The sequence below is a fragment of the Leucopleurus acutus genome (assembly GCF_964270905.1).
Source record: "Leucopleurus acutus genome assembly, chromosome: 19".
NCBI lineage: Eukaryota > Metazoa > Chordata > Mammalia > Artiodactyla > Delphinidae > Leucopleurus > Leucopleurus acutus.
Window position 1 is genome coordinate 12,634,518 of NC_139161.1, and position 19,359 is coordinate 12,653,876.

The window sequence follows — 19,359 nt, forward strand, 5'->3', positions numbered from 1 at the left end:
TGATGTTACCACGTTACTGTTGGGGAGAAAATATTTATTAAATCCTGATACATTCTGTCCCTTAGCACTTCAGAAACAATCATTTTTGACATTTTGGAATTCCAATAAAATTCTATTTTTAGCTATTATTCCATTTAAAGTTCATCTGGGAAAAAAATGCTTAAGGATGCTTACGATCAGCAGAGCCATGTAACCAGAACATAGTTCTTTGTGAAGTAGTACAGTAAGTCCGTGCGTAACAAATGAATCAGTTGATAGATGGCATTGTAGTAGGGCAACTGCATCATTTTCATCCAAACCAGAAAAGAGCACTAAGGTGGATGAGATACCACAACCCAGGGCAGGAAGAGGACCTGGGGTTGAGTCATTCCTGGCTTGGTTTGGCTTGAGCAATGCCTCACCCACCGGCGCAGGAAGATGAGGCCCTTTCCCCATTACGTGTTTGGAAATTACGCTCAGACTGAATTATGAAAATAAGACCTGTACATCGAACCCAGTGAAAAATGTTTTGTTTTAATCACAAGCCAATACTAGAAACCATAAAGGAAAAAGGCTGATAGATCAGACTATGTAAAAATTCAAGATACATACACAGCAAAGTAAAACCCCTCAAACTGAAATAAACCCAAAGTGAAAAAAACGACAAGGGGTGATTATTTTAAAAGTTCTCATCAACAAAAAAGACAAAATACACCAACAGAAATATAGTCGAAGGCATGAGTAAGCAATTTACAAAATAATTACGGATGGCCAGCAAAGGTATTCCAAAATGTTCAACCTGGCTAGAAATCGATCTTTTTTCTCCATCAAAGATTAAAAAGCTCATGCTCAGAGCCTGGTCCCGGTGAGCATGTGAGGTGTTGGCTGTTGAAGCTGACAGAATCATGGCAGACAAGGTGGCAAACATACTAAATCTTATACGTGCAGATCCTCTGGCTTGGCAATTCCAGTTCTATTCAAAGAAATAGGTGGACAAGTGTGTAAACATGTATGCACAAGGATTTCCATTTCCAAAACGTTTATAGAAGCAAAAAATACAAATAGGCATCTTCGGGCAATTACAGTGTTTTGACATGTTCACGAGTTGTGAAAAGTTAAAGAATGGTCCCTATAATGCTGCTGAGAATTACTTCACCCCAGAAGGCGTGGGCTTTCCGAGAGTAGTCTTCTCTGGAGACGGCAACTCGGGGCGATTTTGATTCCAACTTTACATTCTTCTCTATGTTCTTTTCTTACAATGAACATTTTGTAATTTGGTAAGTATTTTCTGATCCATTTTGAAGAGGAAAATTTCAGCACAGGTTCCAAAAGTACTGTAATTGCTCAAATGCCTCTTACAGAAAGAAAGGAAAGAGACCAGGGACAAAGTTGTGTGAACTCATCTAGAAGTTTGGTTTGGCTGCAGAAAAAGAAATGCAAACATGAGAAGCTTTGGTCTCACAAGCAGAGTAAGGAGGGGAGCGGGCCTCACCCTCCAGGCCGCAGTGAGCAGGGGCACTGCCACTGAGGACTAAAGGGACAGACAAGCCAGGGGCAGGGGGGAGGGGGTGGAGGCTGCAGGGCGCAGAGGAGTCCTCCCCGTCCACGGCCTGGACAGCAGGCATAAGAGCCCAGTGAGCAGGGCCCTGTGAGGTGGTTCCTGGATGTTCATTCACATGGACACTTGGGGGAGAAACAAACCAGGCCTGTCCAGCCCAGCCACCAAGTGGGGCTTGTGGAAGCCCTGGACACAGGACTTTTACATCTGTGTCCCTCTGTACCCACGTTCAGGGGCCGGCAGGACTCAGCTGAGGGAGGAATTGGAGGCAGCTCTGGCTTAGAGCAACTCCCTTTCTCTAAATAAGGCAACAAACAGTGGTTGTCAATTTGAAAAACCAAGTCTGCTGCTGTCCTAAACAGACCGAGGAAGGTTCACCCAACAGCCTGCTCGCCAGGTATGGCTCTTCCTGCCACGTCCCTGAGAGGGTAAAGCAAGGCCACGCGCACAGGCCTGGGGAGGGTGGACGGTGCCTGGCTGCCTCAGCCTTCCAGACCTCACCGTGCTCTCTGGAAGCCTCGTCCAGGGCATTTCCCAGGTGAGACGTGGTGCCTTTACCATCGCGAAGGGTAACCCCAAGAAGACAAACCAGAGCCCCTAGGTGGTCATCCATACCACCCAGGATGTCCCTGTTCTGTCATTTTATAAAGGAGGCAAGGTTGTGCCCGGCGTGGCAGAGCCAGGACGTGCTCCCACACCGTGGACTCTTAATGTAGGTGCCGAGCATTACAGGTCGTCCTGGGTACAGCCTCTCCCTGGGCCAGTGAACTGGCTCTTCACCAGCCTGCAGCACCTCCACACACTGTGAGGAGGAACTTTTTTCCTAGTTTAATGTATATGTGGAAACACGAAAGGGATTATATTCGGGGAAAATATAAACTACTGACGATGTAAATGTGAAGGACCCCTCCTACTCCTGGGCCAAAGTTAGGGCTAGCGTTAGACGGACACTGACGGGTGGCCCGACACCACGCTGGTGTCTCCCCCAAAGGGAGTGTCCCCCAAAGGGATTTCAGGCAGAGCTTCCCCACCAGAGATGACAGAAACCGCTAGTGAACATCACTCTCTTCCCCCCTGCTCCCCGAGCCAGGCCACCACCCACACGGGCAGCAGGGCGTCCACCTGGCCCCCACGCAGTCCTGGACAGTTGAGGCACTAAGTGCACTGGGCCGCTCCTATAGCCTGCAGTCCAACAAGGTTCTAAAACTGGGGCTTTGGTTTTGTAACGTACAATTCTTTTCCCTTGATGGGTACAGAGTACAACAAAATTAGTCATTTTTATTTAAAAGAAACATTACAAGTAAGTGTGCAAAATTAAATTTCATGATTAAATACACATAAAAGTAACATGCATACTTCACATTGAAATCCACAGACAAAGTTAGCTGATTACATGACAGTAAAAGAACTGGCAAACTGAGAATTTGCTGCTGCAGATTTTAATGTTTGCAACCTGAAATCAAACATAAAATTAAGTTTTAAGGGAATTTAAGAAAATTAAATATATACCTCAAGTACTACTAATAATATAGAGCCCATAACCTATTTTAGTTACCAAACGTTAAAAAAAGTATGTGCCTCTCATTCCCAGAATGTTAGTGTGCAGCTAGTCTTAAAAATGGGGAGAAAAGATGGTGAGAAAGGGAAGTGGAATTGGCCGGCCGAGGCATCCTCTCCAGGCCCACAGAAACCAGGCACTGCTTTGTTGAGACGCCCGTTTCCCTTGGTATCCTCCAAATTAAGTGACGCTTTCTTCTATGACTAAGTTTTAAAGTCTATGCGTTACTCTGTTGCCTACATGTAACAGGGAAACTCCCTTTGACCCAGAGTTTCACCAGGAGGCCACAGGCACTGCTCACAGGGTGGGCATGGTGCTGCCTCAATTCCAATGGCTCCAAAAAGACGAGGACGCACGACATGCAGCTCTTGAGGGAGATGCCAGACCTATGCCCTCTTTCTTCAGTTTAGATGGGAGAAGGGCTTCCTTCCTCCTTTCCTAAGGCTGCCGGTATGATTGTTCCACTTAAATCTGGTGAGAACCAACACTTACACGTGTGTTCACCTCCCCATTACAGACTCAGTAAAAATGATGAAATCTGTCGCCACAAACAAATTTCACTTTGTCCCTCCTTTTTTCCACGTACCCCCAGTTTGTCTGGAGCCCCAACTGCAGGTGGCCGATGCGGCAGAACCAATGAAGTGAGCGTCACGGCTGAATGAAAGGTGAAGCCAGCAGTTGGGCGTGAGTGTCCACGTGCCCTGAAGATTCTTCCTTTAACACTGGACTCGGGAGGTCTGGCTTTGGAAAACAGACGACAACGTATGGCTTCGCGACAAGGTCCCAGGCCATCCCCCCAGCCCATCACCACCACTCCCAGGAGCTCGAGGGGCCGCTGGGCACCCAGGGCCTGTGGTGCTCGCACTCCTGGTGGAGGGTCACAGCTTGTCGTCGGTCATCTCCAGGAACTGCGCATACACGTCCCGGACGCACTCCCCCTTGGGGTTGAACAGGAACTTGTAGTAGCTGCCGTCCGCACAGATCGCTGGGCAGAGGAGACCGTGTCACTCAGGGTGGAAAGCAAGCAGCCCGCACTGAGCTCACTGCACAGGCTGAGTGGAGGCTGAGCAGCCCCGAGGGATCTGTGGGTGGTGGGGGCACTCGACCGAGAACCCCACTGTTCTGGGGGTTCTGCATCTACTCAGCTAGTGTGGCGATGGGGGAACCCTCTTTGGTCGCCAGTTCCAAGACCAAATGATCTGCCTCACTGACTGCCCGGGAAACCCCGGAGGGCAGGTGGCTGTGCGGACCCTGAGAGGGATGCACAGGACCCCCAGGAGAGAGGAAGGGCCACCAGTGGAGCTGGTGGGGCGCTGACCACACCTGGGGGCCACTCTCCTCTGGAAGGACCACTTACCAATGACAGCATTTGGCTCTGTTCCAAAGGCACAAATGCATGGAGAGCCTGAGGGAACCTGAAACTTGGAAAAACTCCACTTGGAACTGAAGTATTTTGGAAGAAAACTGGCTGATGCCAAACTGTGAGGACAGGAAGCAAAGAAAGTAAGTTACGGTCACATAACAAAGTTAGAGACACAGCTCTCTTTAATGTCAGCTTAGCCTTAATGATTTAAATTCTATTTTTGCTTTTAATTTTTATCTTTCACATGAAAAAACTAAGTTGTTACAAGTGGGTTTATTATAAATCCAGAAACCATCAGCACCAGAAGGGGCACAGGGCTCTACTGCCACCGAATTAATTTTCTGAACAGCTAACACAAGGATGATGGTTGGAGTTCAGGACCAAGTTCTACCTCATTGGAAGGTGCCTGGATCCTCATCAGATATTTTCTAAGGAGCTAGTGGAAGGGGAAGTCGGGATGCCACTGTCTTAGCATCAAGTAATCTGCACTGGTTTTCAGAGAATCAAATGAACGACCAAAGAAAAGCATCCCGGCTGTGACTCAGACTGAGTGGGGCAACGCTCAGGCAATGTTCTGTCCTTCTAACTGGAAAACCTACCTTGATTGTTTATTCCTTTTTGGATCTTCAGCTGCAAAAATGTGCACCGTGCCGTGGTCACTGGACACACAGATAAGAGAAGCGTCCTGATTGAAGTTAATGCTGCAAAGAAACCAGACGAAGCTCGGGTCTCATGTGGACGCAGGAGTGAGCCCTGACCTCAACCCCCCGTGGTCAGGACAGTCATTTTAAGAACCACCCCTCCTGACCAGCTGACGGGGCTCAGCACAGAACCAGATGGTCAAAGCGAGGGCACAGCCCCTCCTCAAGTGCCAGGGAGAGGGAAAGGGCTCCCTGCAGACCACCCTGCCACCCCAGGGGCCCTGAGGCCACCCAAACATGCCACTTGAAGGAGAAAAACTCCCCTCCAACAACCCAGGCCCTGTAGAGGTGGGCGTCACGCAGGCTGGCTGGAAGGGCCCGAGAGCACACAGATGGGAGAGCGGGCTGCACCAGAGGCCCCAAGGACACTACATCCAGCATCCAGATACTAGCTGTGTTTTTATCACTCAGGCCCCAGTGCAGCTCCACACCTGCAAAGGCCACAGACACAAAGAACGAAGTCCCACCCAAGCAGGGGTGCAGCCCTGTCAGAGCTACAGACACTGTGGGACATGGTAACAACCACCACAGAAAGAGCAGGTCAACCTCACAGGAGGCTGAAATGACTACAGATGGGCTAACTAGGCCGCCAGTGTTTGCCTGAAGATGCTACTGAAAAATAAGTTGGAGGGGGCTTCCCTGGTGGCACAGTGGTTAAGAATCCACCTGCCAATGCAGGGGACAGGGGTTCGAGCCCTGGTCTGGGAAGATCCCACATGCTGCAGAGCAACTAAGCCAGTGCACCACAACTACTGAGCCTGTGCTCTAGAGCCCGTGAGCCACAACTACTGAGCCTGTGCCACAACTACTGAAGCCTGCGTGCCTAGAGCCTGTGCTCTGCGACAAGAGAAGCCACCGCAATGAGAAGCCCGTGCACTGCAACGAAGACCCAACACAGCCATAAATAAATAAATTTTAAAAAATAAATAAATAAATAAGTTGGAGGGACAGTGAAGAGATGAAATAAAACAAGCAAATTCTAACAAATGCAGGACAATGGGTTCATGGTAATCATAATATTCTCTCTACTTTTGTGTATATTCCCATAATAAGTAAACAGTTAAATTAGTAATAATAAAACAAGCTAATAAAACAGCCCCTACCAGCAAAGCAGCCCCCGCCCGCCTGGTGGGGGTAGTCCCGACTCTCCTCCGGATCACATAGGGCCCCTTCTCTAGGGTAAAATAACGTGCTTTCTTACCAATAAATATTAGCTGCTTGAGATCCTCTTCGTAGTTCCTGGATTAAATGCCCTGATGAAGTATCAAATATTCGTATAAGGGTCCCCTTTGAAAAACAGTGAAGTGTTTCATTATCAAAGATTCACAACTTTTTAGTTTTCTTCAAATGATTTATATTCACAAACCCATTAACCCATCCGACCCGTTCCCAAACTCACCCACATCATCTAAAACTCAACTTTCCCTCTGTTGTTACCGAGAACAGACTGGAGTCTCTTTAGTCCGACTGCAGTGGGCAGGGGCCGAGAGAGGGTCAGGGAGACCCAGGGCCCAGGCCCACAGGCATGGCCCTCTCGGAGCCCCGTGCACACGCTCCCCTGGCAGAGGCCCCGGGCTGTTTCACACCCTGAGAGCCATCAGTTCACTCACTGTCCAGAGAAATGGCATCTTAATTATAATGCCCACAGCCAGTTAGAAAAACACTAATTCTACTGCCAAACAGATGGGGCACAACCAAATAAAATGACTTTTGGACTCTCTATGTCAACTCTGACTTGCTTCCTGAGAGAAGGTGGCTAAGAGCCTCTCAGGGGTCAGGATCTTCAGGGAAGGGCTGGTTTCCCGGGAGCCTGAACCCTACGGCGGGAGACGCCACTCTGGGGGCACCTCTGTGGGGCAGGGACACCCACTTACTTTCTCAGACGCGGTCGCAATTCTTGTTCCCTGCAGGTTGAGAGCAATGCAGCTCAAGACGCCCTCATGGGCAGGAATGTCCACTGGCGGCTTCTCGGTGCTGGCCAGGTCCACAAGCTGCACGTGGCCCGTGTGCGTGCCCGGGAAGGCCAGGAGTGAGTTGTTACTATTGGGGCACAGGACACAGAGGCCTAAACAGAGACAAGGAAATGCGTCAAGGACTCAGGACCGTCTCAAAGCTTCTGCTTTTCCACAACCATACCTGCTCCCTGCCCTCCAGGTCCCATGAAAAAGTAAGAATAATTCACAGAATCTTTTCCCTGTGAAGGGCAGCAGAGGGCCAAGCAAAGCTCCCTCCCATGAGATGGCTTCATAATTGGAAACATTTGCTGAACTTATTACTGAATAAACTTTATCAAATGTCTGTCTTTTGGGGTGTCAGCCACGAGAATGCAAAATTGTAAAATCTAAAAATGAATCCTTAAAAAAATAAATAAAATAAAATAAAAATGAATCCACTAACAGTAACATAAAAAAACCAAAACTGAAGAATAAATTTAATGACAGATGTAAAAGACACTATAACACATTGCAAAGGAAAACCAAAGACGTGGTGGGTGGAGAGCTGTCCTGTGACCACAGCTTGGAACCTACCTTCACCCACCTACAGAGTAAGTGCAATCACAGTTAAAATCTCTGCAGGCTTTTTTTAAGAAACAGACAACCTGTCACTAAGTTATAAGCAAAGTAAAAGGTCCTAGAATAGCCCCCCAATTTCTTATAAAATAGGAACAACATTAGAGGACTTATACTACCTAATTTCAAGAATTATCTTGAAGTTCCAGGGACTTCCCTGGTGGTGCAGTAGTTAAGAATCCATCTGCCAATGCAGGGGACACGGGTTCGATCCCTGGTCCCGGAAGATCCCACATGCCGCGGAGCAACTAAGCCTGTGCACCACAACTACTGAGCCTGCACTCTAGAGCCTGCGAGCCACAACTACTGAGCCCACATGCCACAACTACTGAAGCCCACACGCCTAGAGCCCGTGCTCCGTGACAGAAGAAGCCACCGCAGTGAGAAGCTCATGCACCGCAACGAAGAGTAGCCCCCACTTGACGCAACTAGAGAAAGCCCGTGCGCAGCAATGAAGACCCAACGCAGCCAAAACTAAATAAATACATACATACATAAAAAAAGAATTATCTTGAAGTTCCAGAAATCAAGGTCATCTGATATTGGCATAAGGAGAGAAACACAGACCACTGGAGCAGAATAAAGAGTCCAGAAGAATCTTACACTTATTTGATTTAAAAAAAAAAAGTATCAAGGTAATTCAATGCAGAAAAAATAGTCTTTTAAACAAATGGTAAATGGACTTCTCTAAGCAAAAAAGAAAAGGCCACAAGCAGAAACATGAAAACTGTTAAAAGAGAAAAGCTCATTGGTTAAAGTAAATATAGAGTAAAAGTAGTAATATCAACCACACACAAAGCTAGTGGGAAGGTTAAAAGACAAAGGTAGTGGGCTTCCCTGGTGGTGTGGTGGTTGGGAGTCCACCTGCCGATGCGGGGGACAAGGGTTCGTGCCCCGGTCCAGGAAGAACCCACATGCCACGGAGTGGCTGGGCCCGTGAGCCATGGCCGATAAGCCTGCGCGTCTGGAGCCTGTGCTCCGCAATGGGAGAGGCCGCAACAGTGAGAGGCCCGCGTACCGCAAAAAAAAAAAAAAAAAAAAGACAAAGGTAGTAAAATCATCTACATCCACAATAAGTAAAGGATACACAAAGCAAAAAGATATAAAACACAATGTCAAAAACAGATCGTGGGGAGAGGGGAGTAAAATGTAGGGTTGTTAAAATGCATTTGAAATTAAGAGACCAGGCCATTTAAAATAATCACATGTATATATACAGATTGCTATATATAAACCTCATAGTAACCACAAACCAAAAATCTATAATAGATACACACACAAAAGAGAAAGGAATCCAAACATAACACTAAAGACAGTCATAAAATCACAAGGGAAGGGATTTTCCTGGTAGCACGGTGGTTAAGAATCCATCTGCCAATGCAGGGGACACAGGTTTGATCCCTGCTCCGGGAAGATCCCACATGCCGTGGAGCAAAACTAAGCCCATGCGCCACAACTACTGAGCTTGCATGCCACAACTACTGAAGCCTGCGTGCCTAGAGCCTGTGCTCTGCAATGAGAAGCCCATGCACCGCAATAAAGGGTAGCCCTGCTCGCCACAACTAGATAAAGCCCATGCACAGCAGTGAAGACCCAATGCAGCCAAAAAAAAAAAAAAAAAAAAAATCACAAGGGATGAGAACAAAAGAAAAAGGAACAAAAAAGACCTACAAAAACAACCCAAAACAATTCATGGCAATAAGTACGTACCTATCAATAATTACTTTAAATGTAAATAGACTAAATGCTCCAATCAAAACACAGAGAGTGGATATATACACAATGAAATACTACTCAGCCATAAAAAAGGAATGACATCTTGCCATCTGCAGCAACATGGATGACCTAGAGGGTATTTTGCTAAGTGAAATAAGTCAGACAGAGAAAGACAGATAATGTACGTTACCACTTATATATGGAATCTAAAAAATAATTACAATATGATCCAGCAATTGCACTCCAAGAGAAATGAAAAAATACATCCACAAAAAGACCTGCATGTAAACATGTACAGCAGCTTCTATTTATAACAGCCAAAAATCTGGTATGGATCAACAGCTGTGGTATATCTATATGATGGTATATGACTCAGTAATAAAAAGGAGCAAAATAATAGCACACTCACAAAAACATGGAGGAATCTAAAAAATATTAAGCTAAGAGAAAGACACCAAACACATCTGAAAAGGCAAAACCTGAAGGTCAGGCAGGGAAGGGCACAGCCTGGGGAAACTCCTGGGTGACGGGATTGTTCTGCCCTGACTGTGGTGGCAGCTACACAACTGTTTACAATGACTAAAGTTTAACAAATGATACACTTAAAATGAGTTTTATGTAAATTATACCTCAATAAAGCTAGAAGAAAAAACTCCAAAATTTTAAAAGCAAAGTTAACATGATAAAATGAGTAACAAAGTCAGCCACACATAATCCACCAGCCAGAAGAAAAAGGGAAGGAAATGTCTCAGAACTTAATAAAAACATGGATTCCAGGGCTCACCATAGAGCTCCTGAATGGCTGACAGTGAAAAATCCCAAGAGGGACTCCAATGATTCCGGTAAGAGGCAGGATCTTAGAACCACAGCGAGGAAGCGGGGCTGTGACCGCGGGAAGGTTCAGGGGAGAAGGTAGGGACCGAGGTGGGGAGCTTGCATCTCCCAAACCCTTCCCCAGAGCCCCAGATGCCTCAGGACCCACCACTAGGGTGACACCACTCCAAGACCACCTGGAGGAGAGGCACCCAGCATGGGTCTGCGTCCTGCCTGGATCAGACCCAGGAAGCCAGTTTCCACCATCCATCCTCCTCTGGATTCTTACCTTTCGGGTTATAGCAGGTTTCAAAGACGTGCAACTGATGAGGATTGTGTGTGAATGTAAACACCTTGATCATAGAGTCCAAAACAACCACAATTCTGGAAAGAAAAAAACACCATCAGAATTTTTCTACCCCAAAGTGAAACTCAAACATTTTGTGATTTTTGTTCTTATCATCTGGAAACAGAAACACCGCAAAGAGCAAATACAAGAGGGTCATTCCTGGGATTTCCCTGGTGGTGGCTAAGGCTCCACGCTCCCAATGCAGGGGGCCTGGGTTCAATCCCTGGTCAGGAAACTAGATCCCACATGATGCAACTAGGAGTTCGCATGCTGCAACTGAAGATCCCGCATGCGACCCAGCACAGCCAAATTAATTAATTAATTATTAAAAAAGAGGGTCATTCCTGAACCCAGGCACTGGGCAGCAAGGTCTGTGGAGCAGGTTGGCAGGGAGCCCCTGGGCACGAGGCTGGCACTAGGAATGAGCGCCTCTCACCCGGCTGGAGGAAAGTATAGCCCAAGGGTTGGGAGGGCATTGTCATCAAATATTCTGTCTAGAGTAAGAACCAAGTAGGACACAAAGGCAGAAATTCTATCTTAACACACGTTTAGACACGTCTTGACAATCCAGAAATGTAAGAAAGTGTAATATCCTTGATTTGGCTCCAGGATTTGCATTACTACGAGCCCCTAAATGCTGACATTCCTGGAAGAAACAAGTCTACCTATGAGTGCAGGGATGACAGACCCCTATTCACACTTGTCTGGTTCAGCATCTGTCCTCCCACAGCCAAGTATAACATGTAAATCACACCACAGCCGAGCATAACATGTAAATCACACCAAAATCCAAAGTGATGAAGCTTTGCTCTACCTCCATCAACATACTAGGAAAAACTCCTGTGTTCTCCTAAACCCCAGGAAGGCAACAGCCGAGAGGGAGAGACCTGCTACTTTCAACAGGTGAGATTCAATGACACCTTCTCTGTGAGGAGTTCCTGAATTTTCCTTTACTTTCAGATTGAAACATTTACGAGGCAGCATTTGGACAAGTGTGGGCTAAGAGGGAGGCAATGCAAGGTTCAAAACTCGAGTCCTCAGTCTGTACCTGTCGGGTGGGACGGCTCCCCTGAAGGACTGAGAGCTGGGGGGGCAGGGCTGGCCGGGGGCCAGCTCCATGGAGGTGCACTTCACCCACGCCCACCAACCACTCACCTGTAAGTGATCCTGGGAGGCAAATAAAACTCACTGCCTTCCTTATGTCCTTGGGTCATAAACTACAGTCTCACGTTTTTATACATCGTTTTCCTGAACACTTCTCTTCCTTCAATATAAAATGATTTCAGCCATCTTCAGAGAAAGTGACTGTTCCACCTCTAAAAATGAGACACCAAACCTACCTATCTCGCCGTAATTTGGCAGCCTTGACTTCGGTAGAAAATTCTATTTCAATCACAGTCTTCTTCTTCAGGTCATCCCAGATCATCACTGAAACAGGAAAGAATGTAAGAACATGGTAATGAACACGCCAGGGGCTGGCTTGCTAAGGCCACTCCTGAAGGGGTCCTCACATCACAAACACCTGACTGGGAGCTGGCGGGGGGTGAGGGGACACGAGGCTCTCCCACTGGCAGGACGGTCCCGCCCCCGGGTCTCAGACCCGCCCCCCCACCCCCCCCACCCTCCTGTTCAGCAACCACACACCTGCGCATACCTCAGGCAGCCAGTCTCTGCCTCTCTACCCACACAGGCATGCACACAGACATTCAAGCACACTTGAACCTCCTCTCTGCCAAACCTTGCCTAGTTTTTAGGCAAACTTCTCTCCACCTCTCTTTCCTTGGTTCTACTAGACTGAGCCAAAAAGCAAGCCCAGCCACAGGTACCAAGTGCTACAGATAAACCTGGATTAAGAGAAGAAAGGGTCCGGCTGTGCTAGGAGGTCACGCAGGCTGGAGGCAACATGCCAACTGCCCAGCAACTAGCCAACACTGGCTACAAGACCTCCTCCGCCTCCACGATGCCCCTCACTGCTTACGGCGGCTACCTCTGCAGTGCCCGAGCCTATCACTATTTCCAGCGGCGCAGCTCCCAGCGCCAGGCTGCAGAGAACAGAAGACCTCGGGAGTCCCGTAGAGCTGGGGGGCTTTTTTCCTTGAGCAGAGAGACCTGAGGCATGCTGTGGAAAGACCTCACCTGCTATCATTTCTGAACCAACAGTATCAGGGCCTTAATGGTTTTTGAACTCTGCTGGGAAAAAGTGTCCACGTTTTCTCTGGTACAGTCAGTTTGGAGAGGCTACTGAATTGTAACAGGAATGGGAGGGTGAGGCACACCTACAGACATTAAATATTTTACCACGTCAAAAAAAAAAAAGAAAAGATGGGCTTCCCTGGTGGCGCAGTGGTTGAGAGTCCGCCTGCCGATGCAGGGGACACGGGTTCGTGCCCCGTTCCAGGAGGATCCCACATGCCGTGGAGCGGCTGGGCCCATGAGCCATGGCCACTGGGCCTGCGCATCCGGAGCCTGTGCTCCGCAACAGGAGAGGCCAAAACAGTGAGAGGCCCACTTACCGCAAAAAAAAAAAAAAAGAAAAAAAAAAAGAAAGGGTTGTTTCATGGGGAAATCAGACACATAAAAACCAGGGCCAGTGTTCTTCAGCCCTGACTGTTCTCGCTCTGCTTCAAGCTCTGGAATATCTTCTGCTCACACTACAATCTTCCGTCAGGATGGATTAGCAGTTTATGTCCCAAGGGCTGAGACAATTTAGACAACCCTGGAGGATGAGGAGCGTGTGTCCAGACCTCTTTTCCACTTGAAAAGCTGGGTACAAAGCGTGTGGGGTGAGGGAAATAAGCTCCCTAAACAGTCAGGTTACGGCTGACTGAGAATGGAAGGAAAGAATGTTTCCCCTAAAGGTCCCAACACCATGACCAACAATAGCCCGGTGGAATTCAGGGGTAAGTTTTGCCATAAGGGGTAAGTATCCTAAGTTTCAAATCAAGAGAGAACTGAATACCAGCCTACCAGAACTTCCAAAATTATCAAGTAACATAAGAGGTATTTACTATCGAAGAGGTTATAATTTATAACCACTCAAAACTGAAGCGGAGAATAGTGCTCTTCTTGCTCCTTCAAACACCATCTTTGATAAACTTCTCCCATCGGCTCTTCCTTAAAGGGCACCAACATGTCAGTGAGTAGATAGTTACCTTACTGAAAATAGTATCTTCCCCAAACCAGATGTTCACGACCTTCTGGGCAAAGGACACTCTACTCTTGAACACGAAAGCATCAGTGAACTTCCTCTGGCCCTGCAACCTAACACCAGAAAGCCTACAACTCAACACAAACGCAAACTGGCCCAAACCGGCCCAAACCAGACAGAAGCCAACAGATGCGGATGTCAAGGGTGTCACAAATACGGGTGAACTCCATTTTCAGAAACATCTGGAAACAGTGTGATGAAGCCCCAGAGGCAGCAGCACAAATTCTCATTCACAAAAGCAAAGTGACCAGACACAATGCCTTCGGTAGTGAGAAAAATCCATGGCCTCTGAGGGCTGTGAGCTGCCTTACTGCAGGAAACCAAACATTTTAAATGTACTGGGCGGGATTCTGTGTGTCTGTCTCCTGATACAGTTCCTAATAGCAAAAAATATATTTCAAAATTCTGGACTTCCTCCTAAATGGAAAGGGCCTCTCTGCTTCCTGAACAGCACCCTGTCAGGACCCAGTGGGTGACCGTGACAAACCAGTCTCCTCCAGTCCTGTTTTATTCTGTTTTCACAAACCAAAGACACTAGATTCTTTACACTGTAACACCATGCATCTTAATTGATAATTATTAAAATATTAAGCAGTAATTTTGACATTGAAAAAATGTATTTTTAATCTTACAAAAGTTTAAACAGACCAAGTTCTTTTTTAAAAATTGCCCTTAGCATACTACAAAAAGCTTAAATTTTACTCAAAATGTTCAGTTAGAAAATTTCTTTCTTCTAAAAAATTTTTTCCTTCTGCAAAATTTCTGAGACTTTCACTTCTCGGAAATTTTTACTGAGAATAAGATGTTACAGGTGAAAGAGACCCCAGAGATTATCCGGTCCACTGCTCCCTTGGGGGCGGGGAGCAGTGACACCCCCCAACAGTGCCACAGGTGGGCTAGGCTCCTGACTCCTCACCAATGATCAATGAAATTCTTCATATGACAAAGATTGATCCAGTGGCAGAATCTCTGCCCATCCCCAAGGAGCCCAAGTAATTCTTCTTCCTTTTTTAAAAATTTATTTATTTATTTATTTATTTTTGGCTGCATTGCGTCTTCATTGCTGCGTGCGGGCTTTCTCTAGTTGCGGCGAGCGAGGGCTACTCTTCGTTGTGGTATGCGGATTTCTCATTGCGGTGGCTTCTCTTGTTGTGGAGCACGGGCTCTAGGCATGCAGGCTTCAGTAGTTGTGGCTCACGGGCTCTAGAGTGCAGGCTCAGTAGTTGCGGTGCCCGGGCTTAGCTGCTCCGCAGCATGTGGGATCTTCCCAGACCAAGGCTCGAACCCATGTCCCCTGTATTGGCAGGCGGATTCTTAACCACTGTGCCACTAGGGAAGTCCCTCTCCTTTACTTTCAAAGAGCCACACTCTTTACAATGCCATCTCTTTGAACACAGACACACACACACATACCAGGAACAACACTCCTCAACCCAGAGCCCAGCTGTTGTCTGTTCTCTGTGTTTCTGTGAGTCAGTGGCTCTCTGCAGGAGAAGCAGCCTCCCCACACCTGGCTTTAAAAGGAACTCACAGCACAGGACATCAACCACAGAAGAATATCCAGAACAAAATGGGGCGAAGGCCCCCATCCAGCCAACACAACTGAAAAGTACGTGCTCTATGTCCATGGGGACAAGTGACCCTGGTCACACGTTTCTTTTCCCAGGAGCAGCAGAGAAAAGACACTCTCTTTCTGGATGTTTCTTTCCCAGGGACTAGTCCTTCATGTGTCACAGGGCCACCAGGGAAGATCCAATGTAGCCAGAGACACAAAGATACTCTAAAAAGTTCAAGAGAGGACTACACATGAGGTGCATTATTAAATGCAGGATTACTTTACCTTTGTTCGGAGGGTATTTCGGCTTTTTTCCACCACCAACTAAAGCTAAATAGTTGCAGCGAAATAACATTTCAATATGGCCAACTCCTCCTTCTAGAAATTCTGAAACGATAAAAATAAGTCAGTATGTATATTTTACAATAAAAAAAAGAAAAAAAGTAAAAACGTAACAATCAGAATTTGATTTTTAATCAGCAATTTGTATCTGCCATCAGAAATGAGAATAGTGACCGGCTAGGAAAATAATTAGCTTCAAACCTCTCAGCATCCTGTCATCATGAACTATATTTTCATGTGTAAACACTAAGAGCCTAAGAAGCCAATGTAGCAAAATGTATGAAATATCTGAGTTCGTATTTTAAGGTGCAGCAAAATTTGTAAGCTCTGAGAAAGTATGCTGTGATGCAAAAGCTGGAATTCCTTTTCACCACTTTAAACACCTCTTCCACTGGAAGTCCGAAATGCTCAAAAATGTTCACAAATTATGTGAAGATGAACATGTCCAGCAGATTTTCAGCTGTGCTCCACGACAGAAGGAAGCCCAACAGGCTCTCTCAGGGGAGCAACAGGAAACCCCAGGAGGAGTGTAGGGCTCAGGAAAGCACACTGCACTCTGAATGGTTCCCGTCGCCGCAGGGCCACCCCACCCCATCTCCCCAGCTTCCACTCTGGTCTGTTGTGACCATGAGCTCCTGGGACAGTGAGGGGCAAGCCAGGAAACAAAACCTCTGAAAATCACAAGTTAGCCCCAAAATTGACTCCTACCTGTCCAGTCAGAGCCACCCAAGATGGACTCAAAGTCCATCAGCTTGCTCAAGGGGAAGTTTCAAATTCAAGGCCTAGCAGAAACCCTAGAAAGGACTCTGTGCTTAACATTATCCACAAGGAACACAGCTCTCCTTATAAACAATTTAATGGTCCTGTGACACACAAGCCACCTCAAGTAATTCTGGCTGTAACAGGATGTGGCCACAGCCCAAACTCAAAGGACTACAATGCTTCAGTCCTTAAACCGCTCTCGGCTCAGTGTGTGGCCTCAGACCCATGACCACGCAGGAATCCTTCACCCCACAATGCAGGACATGCCTCCATCACCACAGGCACCACCTGGTTCCCTGGATGCACTCACTAGGCACAGGGAGATTAGCTGCTGGTTAACCTTCAGCCTCGGCCTTTACACTCTTGAAGAGATTAATGGACTCCAACAGAACAAAGCTGAGCAAAACTTGTAATAACCGGCTATTAAACAAATGCTGAGCGCCAGCAGGGGAGAAGACGGTCTCTTCAGCAAACGCTGTTGGGAAAACTAACAAAGAAGAATGAAGTTGACCCTTAACTTGTATCATGTACAAAAGCTAACTCAGGGGACTTCCCTGGTGGTGCTGTGGTTAAGAATCCGCCTGCCAATGGAGAGGACGGATCCCTGGTCCGTCGACGGGTTCGATCCCTGGTCCAGGAAGATCCCACATGCTGTGGAGCAGCTAAGCCCGTGTGCCACAACTACTGAACCTGCGCTCTAGAGCACGCAAGCCACAACTACTGAAGCCCACGTGCTTAGAGCCTGTGCTCTGCAATGAGAAACCACTGCAATAAGAAGCCCACGCACTGCAATGAAGAGTAGCCCCCGCTCACCACGCACCTAGAGAAAGCCCACACACAGCAATGAAGACCCAACAGAGCCAAAAATAAATTAATTAATTAAATTACTTAATTTTTTAAAAAAAGCTAACTCAAAATGGGTTAAAGACCTAAATGTAAGATGATCCAAAACTACAAAACTCCTGGAAGAAAACAAAGGCAAAAAGCTTCATGGCACTGGACTTGGCAATGACTTCTTGGACATGACATCAAAAGCGCAGACAACAGGGGCTTCCCTGGTGGCGCAGTGGTTGAGAGTCCACCTGCCGATGCAGGGGACGCGGGTTCGTACCCTGGTCCGGTAGGATCCCACATGCCGCAGAGCGGCTGGGCCCATGAGCCATGGCCGCTGAGCCTGCGCGTCCGGAGCCTGTGCTCCGCAGCGGGAGAGGCCACAACAGTGAGAGGCCCGCTCCCCGCCCCCCCAAAAAAAAGCACAGACAACAAAAGCAAAAACAGACTGGGACTTCCCTGGTGGTCCAGTGGTTAACACTCCACGCTCCCAGTGCAGGGGGTCCGGGTTCAATCCCTGGTCAGGGAACTAGATCCTGCATGCCGCAACCAAGAGCCCGCATGCTGCAACTAAATAAAAAATCCTGCATGACACAACTAAAGATCCTGCATGCCGCAACTAAGACCCAGTACAGGCAAATAAATAAATAAATAATTTTTTTAAAAAAATGCAAAAACAGACCAATGGGACTACATGAAACTTTAAAACCTTTTGTGCATTAAAGAACTTAAAGTGAAAAGGAAACCTACAAAATGGGAGAAATGTCTGCAAATCATATACCTGATAAGAGGTTAATATCAAAAATATATAAAGAGCTCCTACAACCCTAAAACAATAATAAAACGAAACAAAAAAAAGTCAGATAATTGGATTATAAAAAATGGGCAAAGGACTTGAATAGACATTTCTCCAAAGATGATATATGTGTTCAACACTCATGAAAAGATGCACAACATCCCTAAATACAGAAATGCAAGTCAAAACCACAATGAGAACACGGTATATCTTTCCATCTGTTTGTGTCATCTTCAATTTCTTTCATCAGCATGTTAGTTTTTGGAGTACAAGTCACTTGCCTCCTTAGGTAGGTTTATTCCTAGGTATTTTATTATTTTTGATGCAATGGTAAATGGAACTGTTTCCTTAATTTCTCTTTCTGATATTCTGTTGTCAGTGTGTTGTAGATGACACAAACATACGGAAAGATATACAGTGTTCTTGGACTGGAAGAATTAATATTGCTAAAATGACCATACTACCCAAGGCAATCTACAGATTCAATGCCATCCCTATAAAATTACCAATGGCATTTTTCACAGAACTAGAACAAAAAAGTTTTTTAATTTGTATGGAAACACAAAAGACCCCAAATAGCCAAACAATCCTGAGAAAGAAGAACAGAGCTGGAAGAATCACACTTCCTGACTTTGGACTATACTACAAAGCTACAGTAATCAAAACAGTGTGGTATTGGCCCAAAAACAGACACATAGATCAATGGACCAAAACAGAGAGCCCAGAAATAAACCCACAAACTATGATCAATTAATCTATGACAAAGGAGGCAAGAATATACAACGGAAAAAAGACAGTCTCTTCAATAAACAGTGCTGGGAAAACTGGACCGCTACACGTAAAAGAATGAAATTAGAACATTCTCTAACACCATATACAAAAATAAACTCAAAATTGATTAAAAACCTAAATGTAGGACTTCCCTGGTGGTCCAATGGTTAAGACTCCACACTTCCATTGCAGGGCACATGGGTTCGATCCCTGATCGGGGAACTAAGATCCCCCGTGCCACGTGGCGCTGCCAAAAAAACCCAAAACAACAACAATAAACCAAACCAAAAGAAAAAAACGCACCTAAATGTTAGACCAGATACTATAAAACTCCTAGAGGAAAACATAGGCAGAACACTTTTTGATATAAATCACTGCAGTATTTTTTTGGATCCATCTCCTAGAGTAATAGAAATAAAAACAAAAACAAATGGGACCTAATTAAACTTAAAAGCTTTTGCACAGCAAAGGAAACCATAAACAAAAC

At 46.4% G+C, this 19,359-nt stretch overlaps 1 protein-coding gene across 2 annotated transcripts in view; it reads right to left on the reverse strand.

Annotated features, from left to right (window-relative positions):
* Positions 1–2,757: 2,757 nt before the first annotated feature.
* The window catches only part of WDR45B (WD repeat domain 45B), a 29,844-nt gene continuing 13,242 nt past the window's right edge, over positions 2,758–19,359 (reverse strand). For both annotated transcript variants that reach the window (XM_082861747.1, XM_082861746.1), the window contains 8 exons: positions 15,656–15,757; positions 11,948–12,035; positions 10,548–10,642; positions 7,034–7,224; positions 6,361–6,446; positions 5,058–5,159; positions 4,453–4,574; positions 2,758–4,080 (listed from right to left, as the gene is read on the reverse strand). In XM_082861747.1, coding sequence (XP_082717873.1) covers positions 3,974–4,080; positions 4,453–4,574; positions 5,058–5,159; positions 6,361–6,446; positions 7,034–7,224; positions 10,548–10,642; positions 11,948–12,035; positions 15,656–15,757 — 893 coding nt within the window. In that variant the 3' untranslated portion in view covers positions 2,758–3,973. The remainder of the gene's footprint in view (positions 4,081–4,452; positions 4,575–5,057; positions 5,160–6,360; positions 6,447–7,033; positions 7,225–10,547; positions 10,643–11,947; positions 12,036–15,655; positions 15,758–19,359) is intronic.